General features: G+C 35.6%; 2 protein-coding genes across 2 annotated transcripts; both read right to left on the bottom strand.

The window, feature by feature from the left end:
• Nucleotides 1-1,133: 1,133 nt before the first annotated feature.
• LOC127641108 (inositol-pentakisphosphate 2-kinase) lies at nt 1,134-20,334 on the bottom strand. The gene is made up of 13 exons (XM_052123878.1): nt 20,179-20,334; nt 15,186-15,245; nt 14,446-14,541; nt 14,274-14,340; nt 13,177-13,295; nt 10,435-10,524; nt 8,793-8,851; nt 8,183-8,255; nt 7,688-7,967; nt 7,252-7,387; nt 6,893-6,995; nt 5,170-5,249; nt 1,134-5,062 (listed from the first exon to the last, which is right to left on the bottom strand). Exons 1-13 carry the CDS (start codon nt 20,257-20,259, stop codon nt 4,846-4,848), a joined length of 1,461 nt encoding a protein of 486 aa, XP_051979838.1. The 5' UTR covers nt 20,260-20,334; the 3' UTR covers nt 1,134-4,845.
• A 1,413-nt stretch (nt 20,335-21,747) lies between these two features.
• On the bottom strand, nt 21,748-23,144 carry LOC127641103 (protein BTG1-like). Its single transcript, XM_052123873.1, has 3 exons — nt 22,986-23,144; nt 22,681-22,817; nt 21,748-22,302 (listed from the first exon to the last, which is right to left on the bottom strand). Exons 2-3 carry the CDS (start codon nt 22,796-22,798, stop codon nt 21,962-21,964), a joined length of 459 nt encoding a protein of 152 aa, XP_051979833.1. The 5' UTR covers nt 22,799-22,817; nt 22,986-23,144; the 3' UTR covers nt 21,748-21,961.
• Between the last annotated feature and the right edge of the window lie 2,906 nt (nt 23,145-26,050).

The following is a 26,050-nucleotide window of genomic DNA, read 5'->3' as shown; positions in this document are numbered from 1 at the left end:
TAAGAATAGATTTTCTTTTTAGACAAAAGAAAACCCCAAAACAATCAGATTGCAAAATTCAATAATATCCCTAGAGAGTTATATATAATTAGGGTGACATTCCCTTATGAAAATTAACCATAGTACCCACAAAATTAACCATGGTTACTACGGTCATGAATACTGCAATATTATTATAGTAAAACCATAGTAAACATGTCTCCAACAGCATTACTGTAGCATTTTCATAAGGTTTAAACATATAGGGTGACAACATTAAATTGAACATAAACTTGTGCTTAATATACACCAATAAACTAGAAAACACCCTAGTTTTGATAACTGAAACAAAATATAGTGATAAAAAGCCACATTTTACTAAATATTTTGCTTTAAAAACAAGGTAAATTTGCTTTAAGGCTGCATGAGGTTTAAGTGAAACATTTATGTGAAGTATTTGTGTGTACCGACTCACTAAATTAAATTTGTTAAACAAATAAATGTGTTATTTAGCATTAGCATTAGCATTACATAGCTCCTAACGCTAAATACAAGGGAGTAATTTATTTTAATCAGTTCATTTGGATGAAAAGAACCGTATGCTACGGTGATAACAAAATAAAATGACAAAATGTATATTAAAATTAAGCAAAATGTTGTTCAAATTAACAAACATGCTTTTTCAACTTTTGAGGGAATAATGTCCCAAAATGCACGTATGTGGATATCATGAAAAATGAATAGTTTTTGTTTTTAAAGTAACCCTTTCCAGCTTCATGCAAAGCAACAATTCTTCTGAAATCTCGTTTGCGAGGCATGGTCCACATCAGCAGATGCTTCTTGTCAAATTGTATGACTGCTTTTTATAAGTCAAAGTATCTCTAACCCACACCTACAATCTCGTTTCATTAATTGGATGCCAGGTTTGCCAACTCCTGACTCCGCTTTGGTGGACGACATTGGCCTAGGGGTTCACATACTTTTTCCAACCTTCACTGTGAATGCTTGAATGATGCATTCAATAACAATATAATCATTTATGTTATCAGTTAAAACAGATTGTTCATTATTGTAACCAAGATGAAGATACAACCAGATCTTAAGACACATTTATTCAGAAATGCAGGTCATTACAAAAGGCTCACATAACTTTTCTTGCCTCTGTATATTGGATGTTGTATATCAAGTATTATTGCAGTCTAACACTAAAACTCTAACTGTATTACTTAGTGGTTTCTACAAAAGACGTCAAGTTTTTACCCCTCTTATAATTAAATGGATCTGTTTAATCCGTTTCTCTTCTGCGGTTCAAAGCCCTAAAGACTGGAATATTAAGACTGCAACATTTCATCCGGCATACACAGTGCACAGGGAAGACCCTCTTTTAAACAAATACATAATTTCAGGAAGTCTTAGACTATGACTCAAGGTAATATTGCCATTGTTATGTAATTCCACTAACAATTACATCATCCCTGAAATCTAAACCCATGATGCTCATACGGCAGCTGGTTTGTTTCACGATCATCCCTTGTATTGGAAGCATGTTGTTGCTGGTCAAGATGTAATGAACGTCAATCCTTTTAATACGAGGGGTTTGTTTGGCAGGAGAAGTGTCCAGACGAGGCGAGCCTTCCAGAGGGAAGTAGGTCGGAACTCATGATCCTAAAAGTCCTAAACTTCCTGGGTAGGTAGCATCAGCTCAGAGCAAAAGTTAAATAAACGGCAATGATAATGACAGTATTATTAGCAGGAATGAAATGTAAATCAAGTCAAATGACTGTATGTTTATTAGGATCTCAATGACAACATTCTGGAAGACTGATAGTAGTAAAACAGTCGCTTAACTCAAATATATACATTGATTACATTTGAACAGCTCGAGAGATGGACACAAATAAAGTGAGGGAAAACGGCTATCGGCGTCATTCGAAGGCTTGATAAGAACTGTGTGTCTGTAAGAAGTCATAAAACCCAAATCAACGCCACACAAGTTTCATATCTAATCATTTTATTTCATATAAACACCTGTTCAATCACCTGTTAAGAACTACATATTTTTGCCACCTGCACATGTCAATCATTTGCCCACACGTTGTGGAAATATACATCATTAGACAAGAGCTAAAAAAATAAATAATTTAAAATACAAAATGTCTGACAGCAAAATGCACTTTGCATTTTCAAATAGTTAACATTAGATTTTCCTTGTTTAATAAGAGAATTAATGTCCGTTTCTAACAAGATCGTGATTATAGATCTTTAGTTAGTCAGAGTAACACAATGTCGCCCCCTCAGATTAATAACTTATCTGGTGTCGTATCGGTACATAAGAGGGAAAGACGTTTTAAAACAAAGGTCAAGTCAAAAATATGTAGCCAGAGTTGCTTATTTTCTTAAGTTGAAAACGTTGGTGTGGAGAAAATGCACATGGCCAAAACTAACTTCTTAACCTGTATTTTGATGGGGAGGGGGGGGTTAAAATATCTGAACGTCCTTTAAAACAAGATACATTTATCTAAGAAGCAAAATTGTTAGATAATAAATCTTAAATTGAACTCTTTTAACCACATTGGCAAATTGACGAAAACGAATGAAATTTTGCTTCTTGAGTAAATTCATCGTTTTATCAACGTTTTGATATTTCTACAGGCATACAAGACACAAATACTGATTAAGATGATTACATTTTGTTGTGCGCTTTCATAATACAGCAGGGTAACACTTCAAAACTGAGCGACGGTCAGATAAACGCATTCGTTGAAACAACGAAAGCGTTTACGCTCGAGAATAGGCGAACAGTTCTTTCCTTGACACCAGTTCGAAATCACATTAAGACAAATGGGAAGTGTGAACACAGTTTGGCAATATTGAATATTCATACATGTAAAACACTATTCGCCTGATGGTAACCGCATTGACGTTTCTTAGTTGAGCGCGCCAATGCTGTCGGCAACAATTTAAAGGAATAGCTCAACTAAAAATGAAAATCGCCTCAATATTATCCCCCTTCATGTTGCTACTAAGCAATGTGCTGTTATATTTTCAGCAGATTTAAAAAAGTTAAGCAGTTCATAGGACTTGTAAGCTAAAATGATCATTCTTCAAAACATCTGACATGAGGATGAGTAACTAATGAGAAAATCATCGTTTTTACATGAACTATTCCCTTAAAAGAGGTCAACGGAAGCATGAGACCATCCAATCGGCAGACTCGGATTCAATTGAATGGAGCTTACACCACAGTATTTTGTAACAGTAATATTCCCCATGACGGTGAATGGCGACCGCGAGGTGCCATCTTTAGTGTTAAAGTTGCACATTAAAATAGGTGTGAACCGTCCCGCTGTGGTTGCGTTTCGGTCGAAGGTGCCAAACTTGGACGCTGGCGATGGAATCTGTGTCATGCAAAACAGTTAAAGTTAAGTTAAATCAGCAGTGCCATCGCAATATAGTGCTGCACTGAAAAGGCAGTTTTCACTATTGAAAATGTGCTGGATAACAAATCTGAAATGTAACAAATCAAAAATGTCTTTGTGAACCATCACATGGGATAAAACTCAGCTGTTGTAATGATGGACTGGCTTCAATAAGACACTTCGATTTGTATTTGGCGGAAACACCTATGCCAGCCAAGCGCACGTTACAGTAATACCCCATTAGCTAATAACATTGTTAGACAGCTTTATAACCGAAGGTATAAAATCTAATCTTATGGGTAGTGAGTGTTAGCATAACCACGTTCACTAACATGCAACAGGTCTGTGCTTATCAGTGTAACTCGCCCAGGACAGTCGTTTCAAAGCTTTAGGCTTGTAACAGAGCAGAAGTGGAAGACCACTTCCAACTATTTCGTTTTAGTTTGAAAACGCATCAAATTCGCTACGTTAGCGCCTCTCGTCAACCACTCGGGAAGTTTTCCTTCACCAAAAATGCACGCCATAAACGCATCGTTTGAAAACGATGACGTTAGTTTGGACGTGGCCTAATTTAAATGGATAGTTCACCCAAAAAAATAAGTAAATCAATTGATTATTTACTCACAGCACAAAAGGTACAATTTTGGCAACTGAAAGTAAATGGCGACCGAGGCTATCAAGCTACAAAATGACAAAAATAGCACCATTATGTATCATTAAAGTGGTCCAAATGTCTCGTCCTTTATATTCCAAATCTGTTGGAGTCATCCGATAATTTTAGGCAAGGAACTCACTGAAATTTCTTGTGGGCTATTAACCGTTCCAACCAGATAATGGAGTCAGTAAGTTAAACCGATTAACCTTATTTGTGAACGAATCATTTTGGCCATTTTATACGATTCATTCAAGAATGCGCCAAAAGAAGAAAAAGCCAAATGGATTTGGAATGACATGAAGATGGAGTAAATGATGACAGAATATTGATTTCTGGGTGAACTGTTCGGTTTCCAAACTCCCTGTACAGTGGCTGACGACACGGCCAAGCGGATGCACTGTAAAAAATGAATTAAGGAAAAATTGTTGTAAGCCACTTTTGTCACTTGGATACCACAGTAGTGCTGCCGTATGTGCAAGAAACACCAACAGCACTGCACAAACACACGCTGTCCTACCTATTACAGTCAATGACCGGCTCTTTCAGGTGTTTTGTGCTTTAGGAGACCAGCCCCAGTGGGAACATCCCCTACAAAATGAAAAACATCAGGTCACCCCGGCAACAGCCATGAACGCCGTTGTCGCCGCCAACGTCACAGTACAACAAAGCAGGAGCCGTAAACGAAGGGAGGGCAAACAACTAATACAACCAAAACAGTATCTCTTTTTCAACCTAAACTTCACTTTTCACATTTCCGACGCTTGGATGAAAAGCAGCAATCTCGGAGGTGTATCATACAGCGTGGAAAAGCAGCGTGCACTCCTTCCTCTCTTTATACAGGCTGGGGGAGGGTGGAGCCTGTGTGCTCCGCAAATAGTAGTTGACGATTTTGGTGTCCAGCTTGTACTGGTGAGGAATGCCTTCGTATGGCTTGGGGTCCAGATCCAAGATGGAGACCGAATACGTAAAACGAGGCTTCGCCGGTTGGATGTCCAGATTCGGCTGGTTTCTGTAAACACAAAGCAAAGGGACGGTAAAAACCGATGGCAAACGTTAAAATGCCGGATTTCGGTAATTGACAAAATCTTTGAATTTAAAGAGCGAAAGCGAACTCACTCCTCGTTTTCCCCACAAGGTGCAAACGTGATCATGATGGAGCAGTCTTTGGCGGTCATTGCGACTCTATACTGATGAACCTAGAAAGTGACAAAAGCAGCGAATGAAAATCAATCGTATTTCTAAGAATGAATCTCACAAATAAATGTGAGGGAAAGCTTTTACCCAAAAGTCAATAAAAAATTGTTTACATTAAGAAAATAAAGACTTTTAAGATCATTATAATTTTCTTGCATTGTGACTATTTTCACGACTCCTAGCGGTGAAGACGCAGCATCACATAAAACCAGACATTTTCAGATGAAAAACGGCACTATATGCCGTCGACTATGGTTAATTATTTCGTATCCAATCACAATGGATTATTGTGATGAAGCGAGTAATATTCGGCCGATCATGTGACATGGTGGCGCTCATGAATGTGTTTCCAGCACTATATGTAGAATAAAGCAGCTTTTTCTTTAAGACTGATACGATTAAAGTCTTCATCTTATGTGAGTGTACATATTTTTTTTATATTATTCAACTATTAATATTCCTTTAAGTTTACAAGTTTAGCCATTAGCAAAATAATTAATAAATAAAAACTGAGTGCACCTTTATGCATTAACTCGTTACTGTGAAGCAGCAGAAGTTTATTTGGTTTAACATAATGCAGTTACAAAAAGCATTGTTTAAAATATCAGAATATATTTAATTAATTTTGTAGTAACTAATAATACTTTACATTGTACTTTAAAATTGTATGTATTAATATTTATAATTTATTAATTAACATATACATATTAAAATTATAAAAGTTAATTTGTTTTAACATAATACATAGCAACATTTAAAAAAAAAATTATTTAGTAGTAACTAACATTACCATGACGTAAGACTTAATATTACTTTACTATTGAAATGATTAAAATGTATTAACACACACACACACACTCTCTAAATTATAAAAGTTCATTTGTTTTATCATAATGCAGTAATAAAAGCATTGTTTTTTTTTTAAATATCAGAATTAATTAATTTAGTAACTGATACCATCAAAATGTATACTTAAAATTGTATTTTGCAATTGTATTTATTCATGTATATAATTTATTAATTAACATATACATAGTACAGTCATTTACAATTGAACTAATTAACATTTATAATTTAATTAACATATATATATATTATAATTATAAAAGTTCATTTGTTTTAATAATACAGTAGCAACATTTTTTTTTAAAATATCAGAATAAATTAAATGAATTTATTAGTAACTAACATTACCATGATGTAATATTATTTTACAGTTTAATTAATATTTATAATGTATTAATTAACATGTATAGTGTATATATTTATATATATATATTTATATATATATATATATATATATATATATATATATATATATATATATATATAAATATCAGAATAAATTAATTTAGTAGTAACTAATAATACCACGACGTATACTTTACATTGTACTTTAAAATGTAATTTATTAATATTTATAGTTTATTAATTAACACACATATACACACACACACACACACACACTGGGAATATTAATACAGTATATATATATATATATATATATATAAATATATATATTTTTTTGCATTACATTAGTAAGAATTTAGGGGATTGAAATGTCATTAAAAAATATTTGATTGTTTTGATTTTGGGGTAAAATGTGCTGAAATAATTTACCCAAAAATCTCCATCACAGTCTTACCTTCCCAGCTGCATATTCTACAGAGCCGTCATCCTCAGTGGGACAGTTTTTCACTTTGTCCATGAAACTCTCATTATAAGGGCCGTCTATCTGAAGTCTGTTCCTGGAGAAACATATAAGTGTTAATTACACTTTAAAGTGCTTTTAAGCATCCTTATGAAGATGGAGCAGCTTTGCCTTAAATCCACTTATGACCGAATATACAGAGACACCTTGTGGACGCCATGCCCGATGGCATGACTGAAGTAACATCCATACTCTGAATTAGTGTTTTGCACCACCTAGTGCTTGTTCCATTATCAAAGGCTCCAAGATTCAATCACAGAGCCACTGTTACACAGAAATCACTAATATTTCACCTCTCTTTAGGGAACTCTTCCAGATATTGTTCCACTCGTTTGTACATTGGGTAGACTCCTTCAATATCCAGGTTATCCAACATCTGAACATGGAGGATTTTTGCAAGAACACTGTCTTTAGGGAGACCGTGGTTACCTGTGAAATGCAAATATGAGATCTCCAGTCTTACACAACAGATTTATGACTATCCTAACATGTCAGGTGAAATTCAGTCAATACTACACTATTGTCCTGTTCTACACCATGGCGACTTCCAGCCATTCGCAAGTGCTATTAAGTGTTACGTTACAACAAAGGAGGGCAATTGATGCAACATGGCCGAAAGTATCCAGATACCAAAGACGCCTATAATACCTGGATAGAGCACATACCTGACAACAATGCAAAATGCTTTACCTTGAGAAGATATTTAGCGGTCCCTGATAAAAGCCTCACCGTTGCGGAGCAGATCTCGAGGGAATGGACTGGCCTCGCAGTGCGGTCTGCTCTCGGACAGGTGCATCTTTCTCGGTTCTCCCGATCTATTCGAGTCCCCGCCGCTCAGCAGGGCGGAGCAGATGACCTGGATGAACTCGTTGAGGACAGCTTTGCCAGGCTGGTGGCTGTTATAGTGGCTGTTACTGTGAGGGAAATAAGGCCGAAGGTGCTGAATGAGATCGTTCAAGTCGGGCTGCTGCTTGGCGTCGTCTTTACAGCTATATATCAACTCTCCACCCTGAAAAAGACGAGCGACAACAAATTCAAGCTACATTTTCCTGTCTATCCTGCACTGCCAATGAACCAAACCCAACTGTTTTACTGGTTTGGTTCAAAACCAATTTGAAACCCATTTTCAAGCTTTACTTTTAATGATCAAATTCCACAAGCTCACGGTCCCTTTACAATCCATCAACCATCAATTCAGTCATGCAAAAAGACATTTATGTTTACCTTAAAGATTTTCAAGTTGTTTTGAGGTTCCTCTAACAAGTTCTTCATTGCAACATACATTCGCTGTTTGCTCCTGGAATACAAATTATACCAAATTATTTTAACCCATGTTATTTAATGAATGAAAGATACCTCGGAATTTGTTTATTCCGCTTTTCCAACACGTTAGGGCCAAAACAATAAATGTACATATTTGTTTCTCAAAATATTGCTTATACAGCTTGTATACATCATATGTCTATATCATAAAGAACATTCGCCTCGAGTTCAGCTGCCTTCTCCAAAAATGCCGGCATGCTACTTCAAGATTGCAAGTTAATGCCAGAGTTTCTATACAAAGCCCAATCACCCATTCACACACACACTCACTCACACACACACACACACCAATGACTAGCCTGCCACTGGGAGCAACTTGGGGTTCAGTGTCTTGCCCAAAGACACTTCGGCATGTGGAGTCATGTGGGCCGGGAATCGAACCACCAACCCTGCGATTGGCAGCCGACCCGCTCTATCACCTGAGCCACAGCCGCCCCAACAATGTTGGCTAAAGGTCGTAACATCAGCAAAAGATAAAAATCAGTTTTCAGAAACTGAACTGATGACTCACCCTGAAAAGAGATCCAGGGGGCAATATCTGCTGAGTCGCTTCCATTTTCCATTAGCTAACTGCAAAGGACAACTTAAGCTGTTAGATGTACACTTTACAAATCAATGGGTTGTTTGGCCTGGTATCAAAGATTTACCTTTACCTTGATGTTAACAGACACAAAATGTCCCGACCAGAATTTAGTGGTGTGATCTCTTCAATTCACAATTCTACTATTTTGTTTTAATTAGATTCAAGGACGATTTTTGCCAATTCGGAGCAATTCGTTTCGACTAACATAATTTTTTATAAATGAGTTTATAGTACTTTAAATTAGGGATGCACTGATGTATCAGCTGCCGAAATTTATAGGGCAATTATTGACCAAATTGAAACCACAGACAAATCGGTTTTAAGCATGAAAACGCCGATAGAAAAAAACGTTTATAATTATCACAACACTTTGTAAAACTCTGTGAATTCAAAAACACAATCCAGAAACAATGATAGCCACAATATGTCAAAGGGTTGGCACTCCTAAGAACATGCAACATTTCATTTGTATTCGCTCGTTATGACTTTAATGAGAAAAACCTGTCGTTATTAGTCACTTGTGAAAGCGGCACTTAACTATACATGATGAGGTAAAGCCACCAATGCTTTGAAACCAGCAAACTTTGACTTCTGAGACATTGGTATGGTATCCATTAAGGCTGCACGATTGATTGAGTTAAGATTGAAAATCACAATATGGTCTTGCGCGATTACGAAACCTTGAAAGCTTAAAAATAGACTACAATCAGTTCTTCAGTCAGCATTGTGTAAGCAAGCGGCGCCCTCTAGCGGTGTGTGTGGCATTATCCATTATACCACAATAGCACTTAAAAGGCAGTTTTGTTCCTTTGGTTAAAACGTTTATTTTTCCCTGATGTGGTCGACACTCCTGTGGAATTGCCCAATATATGCATAATATGAATTTGTGATGTTATATACAGTAAAAAACTTTCAAATGTGTGTTCTGTTGTTTTGAACTGCAAAACCAGAAGTGCAAAATAACCCTTTTTTCTACATCAATTTCTATTTTGTTATTTTTCAGTATTTTTTTTTTGTACCTCTTTGTTTTGCTCAGGAATTATGTTTTAAAAATAGTGATCTGATGACCATATAAGGAAAGTGGCAAAATATCGGCATCGGGCAATAGGTTTTTTTGGGGGTTAAAATCGGCATCGGTCAAAAATTTTCATATCGGTGCATCCCTAATTTAAATACTTCCCCTAATATGTCTTTGACAAGAAAAAGAAGATTTTGGAAAATTTTCATTTTCAGGTGAACTATTCCTTTAAGAATTGGTCTATCAACATGTTGTCGGCTCTGCTCACCCCAGCACTGACCCACCAAACTCCAGCTCATCTTCTGCGGTCAAACCCCCAAAGGGCAGATAATGATAGTCATTTAAGCGTACAGTACAAACAGAACTCAGGATGTTTACACAACTACGCATCATCCACTTTTCTCTTCTAATTATGTTTTGCTAATTATACAAGCAAAAGATTGTATTTCGAAATGCAGTTGTGGCTTATCGTTGGCAAATCATCAGTTACTTCACCCAAAATAAATTTGAACCAAGTGAAAAATAGATGATTTCTGAACAATTAGTACTTGCCTTGAAATGCTGATACAAGCAGAATCTGCATACTTTGCTCTTGCATTCCTTAGTAATGTGTCTTGAACAGGGTAGAAATCCACATTTTGGCTGGAAAGTAAAAAGAAGGAATAATTTAATTGCAGCTTAAATCAACATGAAACAGCATTCACAACCAAATTTGCTTCCGTAATGTTATGGAGCTTAAACAATGACTAAACTACATTTTGTTCATTTGAATTCTAGACACAAAACTGGAGACTTTTGTGGCATATTTGATACATTTCTATTATTAAACAGATGTTTTAGCGGTGGGATTAGCAATAAATATTCCAATTATGAAATTACTGGTTCAAAACTTTCAGAATAAGAGGAAATTAAAACTCCAAATACTAAATTTCTCAATACAAGTCTCATAAATTCAGATTTGAAATGAACCATGTTACACAGGAAAAAATAAAAGTCATCAAAATGAGCATTTTGGCCAATCGCAGAGCTTCCAGATATCTCTGGCGTGGCCCGATGTAGTATAGAACTGTATATTAGTTATTATTGACCCAATGTTCATTTATAAATATTATTGTTAGCTCATAATGCATTAACTAATGTTAACAAATACAACTTTTAATGTTAAAATGCATTAGTATATTTAGAAATTAACATTGGCCATCGTAAGGCCTGGGTATTGATACGGACTTCCCGATTCAATTCCAATTAGACATCCATTCATATGGGTTAATTTCAGTTACAATATATTTTAGCATTAGTTTTTAGCTTGTCAAAATGTTTCAAATTCAGTCTATTCCATCAATTAATGTCTTGAAATTGCATAGATTATTTTGCATTTACATTTTTGTTATATTTTTATAGTTTACTTGCTTTATTTGTACTATTTACAAGTATTGACATTGATATGTAGAACAGTGCTGTCAGTACTGTCTCTTTAAGACTAGCGGCATCAGCCAGTAAGCACAAATAGCGAGAGAAGATTTGCTTCTTTAGCGCGTCCATGTGTGATTAGAATTAAATGTTTCTTTGTTGTTTTTAATCAACAACTGTCTGTCAAGAACAGAATGGGTATTAAAAGAGACATTATTCAATGATAGATGGGCCCGTGGATCTCTTCTTTGGACACAGAACTATTTAAACCAAATTTTTACTCTCAACACGCAGCGAAAGGACCTCTGCGCAAATAACTTCTCCACTATACAACTCAATCACTGATAGTGTAATCTGAACATGTACTAGCCAGTGGCTTGTTCTTATTTTGAAAATAGGAAGGCGTAAATTTATAATCTGAATATTTATAGTAGGGCAGTCGATTTAATGCGTTAATTCAGTGCAATTAATCATATAAAAAATAAAGTGTTTTAACGCAATTAATCGTGTCCCCGGTCCTTAATAAGGAATATTCCTTCCATATAAGCAATTCAAGCATGGAGTACCAGCTGTTTTCTCCAGGGGGCAGTAAGTGAAACTCGCTGTATAAAAAAAAGCACACCTCAGAAAGAGAACAAACCACACTTACGCCGGGGTCACTCATCCTCCGTGAGCGGCGCGTTTTCATTTCGGCGTCCATATTAACAGATTACATTGTTCCCACCGCAAGCATGAGTCGCGAGGAGACGCGTCCCAGAAGCGGATGCGTTTCGGTGTTGAGCCTATTTTGGCCACGCAACTCACACTGAGCTCAGCGGCTCTGGGTGCAGTACAACACCAAAATGATCAGGAGATTATTGAAAAGACAGTATATAAAGATGAAGTCCACGTGACTGCCAGCTGTTGTCATTGAAGCAGCAATAAACACAGATTTTTATGAACTTATTGAAGAAAACATTTGGTGTAGGACCCCATAGATATCTTTATTTTCTGCGCAGAGGCGCTGCTGTTTCTCGCAGAAGAGACCCAACATCCAACGCGACTGCCCTGCTCACGGAGGATGTGTGAACCTGGCGTTAGACAAGCCCTTATAATACATTTCAGGCATTGCAAAACGTATCGCTGTGAACTGTAGGCCAATGATAGGCTTCTGTTCAATAACTCAATCCCAGATTAAAACCAGATCTGAATGGGGGTCTGCTAAAATAATGCTTAAATAGCTTTTTAGCGATTGGTGAACATTATCAAATATCCCACAAGGCCTCAAAGACATCAACCGAAAAGGAAAGTCATTTCAGGGGCAGAGCAAGTTTTTACATGTCGATAAAAGCTAACAAAAACAAACCCTATGAATCCTACACGATAAGAACAGAAATGTGTATTAAGAAAGTAAATTGGGTCAGTGTTGATTTTTTATTGCCTTTTCAGTTAAATATTGAGCTGAAATATGCATGCTATATGTGAAAAAAGTTTAGTTGTGTTTATTAGCACACACAAACAAGTCTTTCAGCTCGGATTTACACCATCATGTGATTGAATTCCAGAAACAGAGGCAATGAGTCATCCAGCAATGGTGGTTTAGTTCCCCTACAGTGGTCGTTTTAACTATTTGTTTTAAAATAGCCCAAGTTGAGTTCTTAAAATTGAAGATATGGGAACTTCAAAGGTTCCAGTTTAACAACCGCCGTTAAACCAACATAAAAAGACAACACCCTAACTGCATGAAGAATAAACCATCAACAACGTCAGTAAGTTCAATGACTGACGTGCTCAGACATGAGACACTAAAAGTCAACATCTCACTCAGTACTGTTGTTTTGATGGATAGAATAACACCTGTGTGGAACTGAACAGGGAGTAGTTTGGGTTAGAAGCAAAGTTCACCTTAATCTCGACGCAAATAGGCGGTCTGTGGTCAGTGAGGTGGTGGTGGAGCTGGGTGAGGTTGGGAAGACATAAGCCATACCCACTGAATGTGTCCATGACCTTGTCACAGCGCAGTTCTGCAAGAGAGAAAGATCACAACAATGTTATGCCACGTCTAAACCTGTCTAAGGAAGTGACCGCATACTGAACCTCAAAGAGAGTGAATCTCACAAAACGTCCAAGACACATTTCACTCCAAAATCAAAAGAGAATAAACACACATATATGTACGCATCGATCAGCCACAAGATTAAAACCGACTGTCTAATATTGTGTTGGTCCCCCTCTTGCCACCAAAACAGCGCAAACCCGCATCTCAGAACAGCATTTTGAGATGATCTTCTTCTCACCACAATTGTACAAAGCGGTTATCTGAGTTACTGTAGACTTTCAGTTCATACCAGTCTGGCCATTCCCCATTGGCCTCTCTCATCATCAAGACATTTCTGTCCACAGAACTGTCGCTCACTGGATGTTTTTTTGTTTTTGGCACCATTCGAAGTAAATTCTAGAGACTGTTGTGCATGAAAATCCCAGAAATACTCAAACCAGCCCATCTGGCACCAACAATCATCCATGCGACTATCTAATCAGCCAATCATGTGGCAGCAGTGCATAAAATCATGCAGATACGGGTCAGGAGCTTCAGTTAATATTCACATCAACCATCAGAATGGGGAAAAATGTGATCTCAGTGATTTGGAACGTGGCATGATTGTTGGCGAGATGAGTGTCATTGAATTTGCTTGAATCAATGCTGGAAAAACCATGTTTCTTAAATTCCCTCGGTCTCACGTGAAGCCCCGCCCACTTGAAGATACACACACATAGATATACACAATATAGCAAAATCTCATTGCAACAATATATGTGATCATATCGCCCAGCCCAATTGGGATATGCGCAAACATTTTCAATATAACAACACACAAATTGTTAATAGTACTTATGGGATTTATATGACCATTACATGTTCTTAACGGGCTTTGTGAGATTAACCCAAGTTTTAAAAGGCCTAATATAATACAAAACATGCAACATTTGGCCATTCGTACCAGGTCGTTCTTGCTGGACTTTCAGTGACAGCTGTCTCACAAAATCCAATGGTAGCTTGACGACCTCCTGTGAACATTCGAGCCATTAGTTTCACCATATTCACTGGGTCACACCTTTATGATGCAACAACGTATACAAACATTTGAACAAAGACGTTAAACTTGTTCTTACTCCACTGTGAACGTATTTCTCCCCAAGCAAAGGCTTCATGACATATTTGCTATAATCCACAATGTTGAGGATGTGCCGAAAAGCTTGTTCTGCAGTCTGGAAAAACAGAGGTAGGATTAAATTAGCTTATACTACACAATGTGACAATGCAAATATTCATAACAAACAGTGCAAAACAAAATTGCGCAAACGTTACGTTAAGTTACACATTAGGCCTCATTCGTTGAAAATAAGTAAACAAACTTTTCTAAATCATTCATAAATACATTTGTATGTAAATTGTTCCAGTGAAGCCTAATTTAAGATTTACGCATTTTAATTTCATAACAAAATTTTAATTGTATTTTTGGAAAAATACTTACATTAATAAAACTTTAATAATATATTTCATATATTAGTATATTTATATAATAAATATTTTTGTATTTTATTTTGTGTAAGATTCCTCAATTTAATTTAATTTAATATAAGGAAATTTTGTTATTTACCAAAAAGCGTAAATCTTAAAATGATTTTGTTGAGTGAACTGAATGCAACTATTTACGTTAGCATTGTTTTATGTAGCATTTACACCAAATTTGTTCTGGCTCAATGTTGCATTGAACTGAACGCAACAATTTACAAACAAATTAGTTTTAATTATCCACTAAAAGAAAAGACAACAGTATCATTGTGTACTGCATATCTGAGGAGTTTGGGAAGCAATACTGTGAAGTGGTGTAGATTTTGGGAAGTTGTACCTGTCGTGTATGCGCGGAATCTTCAGAAGGAAACTTCAACAGACGCAGAACTCGGCAATGCTGTAACGGGAGATTACATGTTTGTAAAGAAACTAAAACTCATTTCACACAGGTTTATTTGGACCTTTGTAGAGATCTTGTGTGCACCAGTAGTGATCAAGATCATCTTGACCGTAATCGTGACCCACTTACTGTTTCGCCAAAAGGGGATTCCTCAAACAGTTTTGCTGATGACTGAACTGGGCACTTTGTGTGGACAACAAACACTCAAATGTGAACTGAAGAAACTGAAAGAAGGTTTATGCAAGAGCGCGGTTTGACATGAAAAGGTTCACAAAGGTGAGAGTGACCTCATTGTAATGATGATAAACTACTACTGGTGGTTTGTTTTATTGACAGAGAACTAATGGGCTTTTAAACGCAAAATAGCTCAACACAAAACATACTCGCTTAGCATGCTAATCCTACTTCAAACTGACTAAAAGGGTGGATGACACAAACGTCTAGGTCATATTTCACCACAAAATTCAAAAGATAAGAAATTATATTTGCATGAAGGAAATGAAGCATTTTAGGGCCATTAGAATGTTTTATTACAACATTATTTTCATGACAATTAATGTGCGTTTATTTTAACGGCAATAATTGTCCTACAATAATTACAATAATCCTGTCCAGACAATAATATAATAAAAAATAAAGAATATTTCTAATGAATTAAAAACACTTTAAAAACTAAGATAATAACTATATTAAAATAATCTTCATTACTTTCTTTAAAATGTACTTTAATATATAAAGTTAAGTAAAATATTAAAATTAAAGAAAATCTTTAAAACAAATTATAATATTTTAATACATTAAAAACATTAAAAATGTAAATATACTTGAATAGAAAAAATTTAAGATTTTATCTTCATTACTTTAAAAATGTATAAAAAATATATAAAGTAACAATTAAATGAAGTACATTTATTTTTCTTAAAAAAACATATTTTTAATTAAAAACACTTTAAAATTAACAACTTTAATATTTCTTCATTACTTTCTTTAAAACTTTATTGAACTATATATAGTTAATTTAAAAAAAATTATGTAATGAAGAACAATTATTTTAATTAAAATAATAATATTTTTAATTAATTGAAAACACTAATATATCAACATAACTATATTATTTTTAGAAATGTGTTTAATAAATGCTAAACATTTCGATGGTAAACCAGCTACTGGTCCTATAATTATATTTCTTTATTTTTTATATATAACATTTTTATATTTTTTTGCTAAATAACATTTCTTTCTAGTTCTTCTTGTTGTTTATTATGGGGTATAATTTGAAACCTAACACTGGAAACAGAGCCCTTGCAGACTCCTGAACTGGTTGGAAAACAGCATGAAAGCTTCACTTATTTTCCACACCCAGTTTGACATGATTACATCAACATATTGGTCAATGTTGATGTCTCAGAAAGCTTCTTGTGGTTGATAAACACAGTGTCGTAATCTGTGATACAAATCCAGTCCGTTTATGACCATGAGAATTTGTTCTCCATCTGATTATTATGTACATTGTGTCCTGCTGCTGGTACAATCACAAATGAGCTGGAGGTGACGCTCTTCCTCTTTATTTATTTCTATTCTGATAACAAAAAGTTATATGATTGAATTATATTCATTTTATTTGAAGACTTAAATGATACAACATAAACACGTTTTTGAGGTTTTAATTTCAAGCCTAATAGTTTTCTTGTAATGGTCTTTTTAAATATCTTAAAATAAATATAATGATTAATGCCATTACGTTAGCAAAATAAAAAATAAAAATGTATCCCTGAAAACAATAACATATATATAAAAATAACTTTAATATATACAGGGGTCCAATACATTCTGACCAATTAATTTGCATGACCTTTCCAGTCGTTTGTGGTTACTGGATATATATATACAGGGTATATATATATTTAAATAATTTAGATTAAGATGCTAATATACTTATTTATGATAACATATTTAAAAAATGCTAATTTATTAGTGGCTAAGAAAACCACTAATTTATTTTTTGTTAATAAATCGGCAATTTATTATTCACTAGGAAAACTGCTCATTTATTATTCAATAATACATCGCTAAAGTGTTATGCATTACAAGTATTAGCGATTTAGTATTCGCTAATAAATTATTTAAACCGATTCGTGTTATGGTGCGTTCACATACAACACGAATCGAGAGTTTTGCGCGGCACGATTACATACAAAGTCAATGCAAAGACAAAAAAAATAGACAAATTCACAGAGGGCGGCGCGAATGAAGCGAATGGCGCAAAGTGATAACGTGAAATAGCTTCATTCGCGTGAGTTGACATTTTTTCAACTCGAGCCAGAAATTCGTATGACGCGTTGTCGTAAAAGCCAATCAGCATTGAGATTGTCTGGATGTCACCGATGTAGTAGCAGAAGAAATCAGGAAAAATGGACGAGAAAATGGTTGTAGCGGTGTGTGTGGGCACCCCGAATTGTATGACACAACGTCAACGTATCTGGGACTTCCACAACAGATACACCGAAGCAATCGTTGTGATATCGGCCATAGTTGATGCCGGAAAGATACATTGTCGTAGAAGCCCTTCCTCCTGTCCTTTTCCGGAAGAGAAGTGGGAATACTCGCACGAACGCGAGTTTAAACACACATTTATCCAGCAGTTTACAAACTCACGCGAGCAATGAGAGGCTACATTTTTTTCGCGTTGTATGTGAACGCACCACTAGACAAGTTACCAGCACCCTGTATTTTCATACCAATCATCATCAAGGTGTAAAACAAGCCTAAATACAAGAATCATAATCTGCGGCATTAAAGGTTTCCAACCTGACCTCGAGTGTATATTAGCTTATATCACATGGTTCCCAACAGGGCCGGCCAGTGGGTTTGTGGGGGTCATAGGTTAAATCATGAAAATGGGCCCCCTGGTGAAAATTGTCACAACTTTAAACCTGATGAGTGGATTTTTTTTAGATTGAAAGCAGTAAAAAAAATAAGCACTATTCTGTATAGCTCTGTAGATGACAAATATCTTGTCCAATAGCTTTTTTTGTTATCTTAGGTTAAAATGTACATGCATAAGGGAATATGTTTATTTTAGGTGCTGTGAGAAGTCACCATTTTATCGGCTTATTTTTAATCGCCTTTTTTTCTCGAAGTACAAATAAACCAGTGTCTCTGTTAACATGAGGTCATGGGAACTGCAATTAAGAGAAGTACTGGGTAACATTTTACAGCAAGGTTTGCATTAGGTATCATTACCAATGTATAATACAATTTCCCAGCATTTATTAATCTTGGCTAATGTCAATGTATAAAAATACAATTGTTTATTGTTTGTTCATGTTAGTTCATATGGTGTTCACTTATACAATTGTTAATGTTACAAATGGACTAGTATATGTCGAAATGAACATTAACCAAGATTATTATGTATTGTTTATTGTTAGGTCATGTTAACTAATGAAGTTAACTAATGTTAACAAATACAACCGTAAGTGTTATCCATTAAAGTAACACAAAATAAGAAAATGCTGTTTAAAATAGTTTTAATTGTATAAGAAAATGTTTGAAATTCCATTTTAACTACCCACAAAACTGTGTAAATGTTTATTTAGAGCAAAAAAAATCAATAAAAAAGAAAGTTGGCCAGAATGTGTTTAAAAGTGAAGTTAAAAGGTCAACAATGTGAAATGGGAAGTTATGTATTAATACAATTACATATTTTAAAAAGGGCCTGTAAACACAACACCTCGAAATATATTTATATATTATATATTTGTAAACGAATGTAAAGAATAAACACATACCTCTTAGAGAGCGGAGATCTCTGCAGATTGGATAGTTTGGTTATTTTCCAGATTTATTGCTCATATTTTCACTCTTTTGTGCCTTTATATCGGCAGTGTTTTAATTCCTTCCCCTGCAGATTATTCTTGAAAAAACAAATGATTTGACAAGCGCCATTTCTGCTATCCTTTACGCAAAATAAGCCTCACAAAGCTATATTTTTCATAACTTATTTCCTGTGTTTTTTAGCAGGCGTGCACATTATTCAGCAAGGTTTGCGATCTGTGTCTAATAATACTGTGAAAAGATGCCACGCCCCCATTCCAAGTGATGATTTGCATAATGAATAAATTATGCAGATTAGTGTTTACCGCTTAGCTTTACTTCTTGCCGATTTTAGATATAATACTGTTATTTTATTTGATGAAAATGTCTGTTATTTGTCTTTTTGTGATTATTCAGTGCTTATTTTAGTTTTCACTGTCATTTGTATGTTAAATGATTAGGTGCACACGTGTTCCACGCTCTCCTGAATGTCTGTGGGACAGAAACCATTGGACTGTGGAACATTTCAAAATAAAAGTCATTGAAGTTAATTAATCGTATGACTTGTTTATAAAGTTTGTACATGATCGCGCCTGGTGGGGCCCACCCCCCGGCAGGTCGGGCCCTAGGCAGCCGCCTGTTCCGCTTACAGGACGGGCCGGCCCTGGTTTTCTGGTTTCCTATGGAAACCCAAATGAGAACCACCCACAGACTTATACATCACTATTGACCATTCATTCAAATAATCAACTTATATGGCTTCATACAATGAGCACAGCACAAATTGAACAATATATACCTAATGACACTGCAATCCTGAGGAGAAAAGGAAGTTTAAAGTCCATACAATGGGTGTGGCAGAGGAAAGAAACATGTAAAACATTCACTTTATTAATGATGGTTTAGCCCCAGCTAGGTGGCTGTTAGCTTTAAACCCCTGTCAGCTCACTTTTAAGGCAAATAGAGGGTTGGACGAAGTCTAGACGCTATATATCAATTTTAGACCCACACCAATTCCTTTCCAAAAGTTTGACTGAATTTCGTATTAATCGGATTTGAATGAGTTCATATGAATTCTGGCTAAGCTAAGAGCTAGTAACTATTCACCACTCACCTGCGAATGAGACACAACCAAACTCTTGTTGCCTTCCCCGTGATATTTCCAGTCATTCTCGTCCATTTTATCCAGTTCCATTACCCAGAAGAAGCGTAAACTAACGGGGTTCCGCGCAGATTTTGTCCTCCGTCGCGAGATGCCCGGGGTCAGGCGCAAAACTTCTGACACACCGACGGGTGTAGCGCTACTACCGCTTTCTCCAAGACACGCCTCCTCTGCACTCTCATTGGCCAGACGCGTGGGATCCGTTTTAATTGGCTGTGTGAGTTGTTGAAAAATGCGCCTATTGATTGGATGTTGAAGGTGGCAATCAAATAGTCGCCACCTTGATTTCAGCTGAAAATATCTATAAAACAATGTCACGAACGCACGATTACTGCTTTTCTTCTCTTTTTTGTGAGTGGTTTGCTTGGAGAAAAAGGAAAAACTAGAGAAATTAAAAGGCTGTGTTGCTCAAAGACGTATCAGTGGGGTTTATGCATAATTATACAAATAATGTAAACACAATATATATATATATATATATATATATATATATATATATATATATATATATATATATATATATAATTACATTATTACAATTTTATATCGATTTTAATTTATATAATATTTTTCATTAATATACGCACTTTAAAATATAGATATATAAATATACATTGAATGCCGTTTTTGATTGTGTATTGACCTTGAACTAATTGTTTGTTGCAATATTATTTTTATTTTGGAGGGTTTGCACATGATTTCTTTGGAGAAAAAATAGAAATTAGAGAAAATAAAAGGCTGTGTTGCTCAAAGATGTATATATATAAACTATTTTTCATTATTAATATACACAAATAATAAAAAAATAAATATATATATTATATATATACATCCTGTATATATATATTGCGCATGATTTGTTCGGAGAAAAAGAAAACACTAGAGAAAATAAAAAGAGATATATATATATAAACTTTTAAAAAATTTACAAAACTAAAAATATATATTTTGTAAATACAAATTTTGAGTATTAGCAAAGAATTAGAAAACTCTGAACTAATTGTTTATTGCAATACTCGTTAATAGTCTTTTATGAAAAAAATTACTTGGAATGTACCCCAAAAATATTTTACTAAACGAAAGAGAAAAAATACCATGCAGATCATCCATAGATATATGTAGATATAGATAATCACTGTAATTATTAAATGTCGAAATTTCCTTGGAAGAGGTATTATTTAGCTTCTATAATTATATGCATCAATACAATGAATATTTTTGTATTAATTGGTGGCAAATTCTAGACTTTATAAATCAAAGTCTAGAAATAGTAATTTATTTTTTAATTTTCAAACCTGAAATTCAGCTAGAAGCTTTAACTTTGTGTAACTCTTATGTGCAGTTTATTTAACTAATCCCCTTTTGTATGTTTGCTTCCTAATAAAGCATTAAAACTATGAGACGGCTTATCAAAACATAAGCCATACATAGAGCACTTTGGATAGCTTATGTTTTGACTAGCCATGTAACTAATATATTTGGATGGAATGGAATAACCACAAAATACTTAATTTTTCTAGAAATTCATAGAAAACCTTTTAATAGAAATTTTAAAAACATATTCAACATGACTGTACATGGAGCTTAGAAACACACATTTAATAAAAAATAAATCTGTTTTCCCCATGAGTTTGATCAAATGAAAACGTCACCACTGATAAAAAAAAAAGCAAATCAAATGTGAGCAATGTGTTTATTGACTGTGCCCACAAGCAGCGAATGAATCACTGATTCTTCAGCTAGAACAAGTCATCATGCCAAACGGTTTGGACGGACTCGGCTGTCCGATTCGCAGTTCCTCTTTGCAGCTGTCTGCTGGTGTCTGATTCTTGTCCGGAGGTGCGGACTCATAGAGGACACAAATGGATCCGTCCTCGCCTATCCGGTAGGACACTTCGTAGGGGTCTACCCACATGGTGAGCTCACTTGGCAGTAGTTTGAAGAGCCGTTCCTTTGTGATTCCAATTGTACAGGCGGCTTTGCCTATCAAAGGGTCCATCTTGTGGTTGATCCGGATGCACCTGTAACCAGAACCTTTGCAAGGTGCATTTGGGAACCAGTGATGCTGATAATGATCTGCAATGAACGAAGAAAGAACATCAGACAACACTGCAAATAAAATGCATTCATTTATGGTAAAAACCTGTGAAAAATAAAACATTGGTTTGGTGTCAATGCATGGACACATTTTATTTTCCCATTAAAATGACATTTTTTACAGCCAAACATGGCATGTAGCTTTCCTTGCTAAAGGTTTGTGCCCTTCATTTGTTTTCCTTCATGGAGGAATATGATCACATTTTCGAGAATGGACTTTGGTGCTGCAATAAACTGCCTGAATGTAATCTTCATTGGCTTTGTTCAAAATAACAAATGTGGACACATTTTCATTATGCAATACATATACTTAAATTCACTTCTGAACGCTGTAAATGGTGTTTGATCCCATCTTACCCCCCAAAGCTTCTTCCAAAGAGAATCTGAATTGTTGCAGCTGTTCTTCTGAAAGCAATCTTGTTCCTCTCAACAGACGAGTGACAAAGTTAGCAGCAGTCGAGACTTCAGTTTTCATATTGATATTTTAGCATGAGCTGAAAGAAATGCACCAAACAAAACTGTTTAAACAGTGACACACGGTGAAATAATAGTATAAGTGAGTTTTTGGTATCAATTGGTTCAAGTACAGCTGAACTCAACTAGGCTTTGGCAGATTCCTTTGTTCAAAACACCAGGAAAAAAGACCCTTAAACATGACTGACCTGTTCCAATGAATCGGAGTAAGTGCATAGAGAGTTTCTACAACAGTTAAGAGCGACTTGACACACGTAGTCGAGAAAATTGGTGTATTAAAAAAAAGCTATTTTCGGCCACAACCTTCCTCCTGCTGCGGTGGATCGAACTCTACGTGCAGCTGCAGTTCTGCGATCAGATGGTAAACAACACTCTGCAGGAACACGGCTCCGCCAATCAGAGAGCGAGTTCGCGGTGACGTCATGAATAGGTTATTTCCATAAACAGACCGTGGAACTCGCATCAAAAGATTAGACTAAATTATAATAATGGGGTCTTTCCTGAGCCAATTCATTCTTATTATTATTATTATTATTATTATTATTATAAATATATCATTCACATGTTTTATAACAATGCCTTGTTTATTTATACAAAATAAAAATAAAAGAATGTGAAATGTCAGAATAATAGTAGAGTGAATGATTTATTTTAGCTTTTATTTCCTCCAGGCAGAACTGGTGTAACTGAGTCAGGTTTGTAGGCCTCCTTGCACACACCTTTTCAGTTCTACCCACAAAGTGATGGCCACTCCAATGTCTTGACTTTGTTGTCCTTAAGTCATTTTGCCACAACTTTGGAGGTATGCTTGGGGTCATTGTCCATTTGGAAGACCCATTTGCGACCAAGTTTTAACTTCCTGGCTGATGTCTTGAGATGTTGCTTCAATATATCCACATATATTTCCTTCCTCATGATGCCATCTATTTTGTGAAGTGCACCAGTCCCTCCTGCAGCAAATCACCCTCACAACATGATGCTGCACCCCCATGCTTCACAGTTGGGATGGTGATACCTGTGGATATAGATACCTGTCTACCTGTTTCCTCCAGCATCTTCACAAGGTCCTTTGCTGTTGTTCTGGGATTGATTTGCACTTTTTGCACCAAACTACGTTCATCTCTTGGAGACAGACTGCGTCTCCTTCCTGAGTGGTATGACGGCTGTGTGGTCACATGGTGTTTATATTTGCGTACTATTGTTTGTACAGATGAACGTGGCACCTTCAGGTATTTGGAAATTGCTCCCAAGGATGAATCAGACTTGTGGAGGTCCACAATTTTTTTTCTGAGGTCTTGGCTGATTTATTTTGATTTTCTCATGATGTCAAGCAAAGAGGCACAGAGTTTGAAGGTAGGCCTTAAAATACAGCCACAGGTACACCTCCAATTCAGTACACTTCCTATCAGAAGCTAACTGGCTAATTGTCTAAATGCTTGACCTAAGTTTCTGGAATTTTCCAATCTGCGGCAGATAGCTTAGTGTATGTAAACTTCTGACCCACTGGAATTGTGATATAGTCAATTAAAAGTGAAACAATCTGTCTGTGAACCATTGTTGGAAACATTACTTGTGTCATGCACAAAGTAGATGTCCTGCACGACTTGTTAAACTATTGTTTGATTATATTAAATATGTGCAGTGGTTAAAAAATGTGTTTGAATGACTTCAACCTAAGCGTATGTAAACTTCTGACTTCAACTGTATATGTAGCGACATGTGTAGTAAAATACAACTTTTATCAAATTAAACTTCTTTTATTCTGCATTTCATATGCAGAATCAGGTAATAAAAAAAAATCAAAACGCCTCATTCAGATGCGTCAAATTCATTTTTGTGTGTGGTGTGTCTAAACGAAAACAAAATGAATCAAAACGCGTGTGTGTTTGACCTTTGTCTCACGAGAATCTCCGTAGTACGAGCGCTGGTGAACTGGCCAATCAAATTGCACTGTGACACAACGGAACCTGCGCATTAGCCAATCAGATGAGGCTGTACTACCACGTGCGCTTCCGTCTGGCCGGATGGTCCTCCCAAGTTCACAAAATGCGGTTAAATTGAAAAGTCTTCGGTTATTTATTTATTTATTTAGTCATTTATTGTTTATATTAATAGCTCAAAACCATGTAGGTTTGTATGTTTAAATGTTTGTCCAACATGCTGTTTTGATGAACTGTAGTGTTTAATAGGATGTTTGAGAGCGGACACTGAAGCTGCAGGTAATTAACATGCACATTTTGCAATTAATATGCGAATATGTGATAGACATTGTGTAAGTAGGTGTTATTTGTAGTCTCTGGCGAGCGAATAACTGCCTTGGGATTCTCTTAAGAACTCGGTGAAAAGTCAAAGTTGTCAATAACGGAGTTCAATGTCGTTTTGTTATTTTCTCTGGGACTCAAAAAATTCAATTCTCACCTTCATGCCATCCCAGATGTGAAAAACTTACTTTCTTCTGCTGCTGCTGCACACAAATGAAGATATTTAGAATAAAATGTTCAGCTCTGTAGGTCCATAAATGCAAGTGAATGGTGACCAGACCTTTGAAGCTCCACAAAGCACATAAAGACAGCATACAAGTAATCCATAAGACTAGTGGTTAAATCCAGTTTGTTTTTGGTTAAAATGGACATGTTGTGTGTTGAGTTATTCAAGCTGTACACTCACTACTTTACATTGTAGCAAAGTGTCATTTCTTCAGTGTTGTCACATGAAAAGATATAATCAAATATTTACAAAAATGTGCAGGGTGTACTCACTTTTGTGAGATACTTTGTGTGTGTGTATATATATATATATATATATATATATACATACACACACACACACACACACTGGTCCTTCTCAAAAAATTTGCATATTGTGATAAAGTTCATTCTTTTCCATAATGTAATGATAAAAATTAAACTTTCATATATTTTAGATTCATTGCACACCAACTGAAATATTTCAGGTCTTTTATTGTTTTAATACTGATGATTTTGGCATACAGCTCATGAAAACCCAAAATTCCTATCTCAAAAAATTCGCATATTTCATCCGACCAATAAAAGAAGTGTTTTTAATACAAAAAAGTCAACCTTCAAATAATTATGTTCAGTTATGCACTCAATACTTGGTCGGGAATCCTTTTGCAGAAATGACTGCTTCAATGCGGCGTGGCATGGAGGCAATCAGCCTGTGGCACTGCTGAGGTGTTATGGAGGCCCAGGATGCTTCGATAGCGGCCTTAAGCTCATCCAGAGTGTTGGGT

This window comes from Xyrauchen texanus, chromosome 50 (assembly GCF_025860055.1).
Source record: "Xyrauchen texanus isolate HMW12.3.18 chromosome 50, RBS_HiC_50CHRs, whole genome shotgun sequence".
NCBI classification, from domain to species: domain Eukaryota; kingdom Metazoa; phylum Chordata; class Actinopteri; order Cypriniformes; family Catostomidae; genus Xyrauchen; species Xyrauchen texanus.
Note: the sequence above shows the minus strand (reverse complement) of the source record. Positions and strands in the feature narration are given on the sequence as shown.

What these genes read in the sequence shown, in the direction of transcription:
- LOC127641103 (XM_052123873.1), bottom strand. Translation starts at nt 22,798, where the DNA reads ATGAAAACTGAAGTCTCGACTGCTGCTAACTTTGTCACTCGTCTGTTG. An exon ending in TTTGGAAGAAGCTTTGGGGG is followed by an intron (nt 22,303 to 22,680) that starts GTAAGATGGGAT and finishes CGTTCATTGCAG; the next exon opens with ATCATTATCAGCATCACTGG.
- LOC127641108 (XM_052123878.1), bottom strand. Translation starts at nt 20,259, where the DNA reads ATGGAACTGGATAAAATGGACGAGAATGACTGGAAATATCACGGGGAA. An exon ending in AGAAATACGTTCACAGTGGA is followed by an intron (nt 14,341 to 14,445) that starts GTAAGAACAAGT and finishes GAATGTTCACAG; the next exon opens with GAGGTCGTCAAGCTACCATT. An exon ending in CCCCTGGATCTCTTTTCAGG is followed by an intron (nt 8,256 to 8,792) that starts GTGAGTCATCAG and finishes TTTGTATTCCAG; the next exon opens with GAGCAAACAGCGAATGTATG.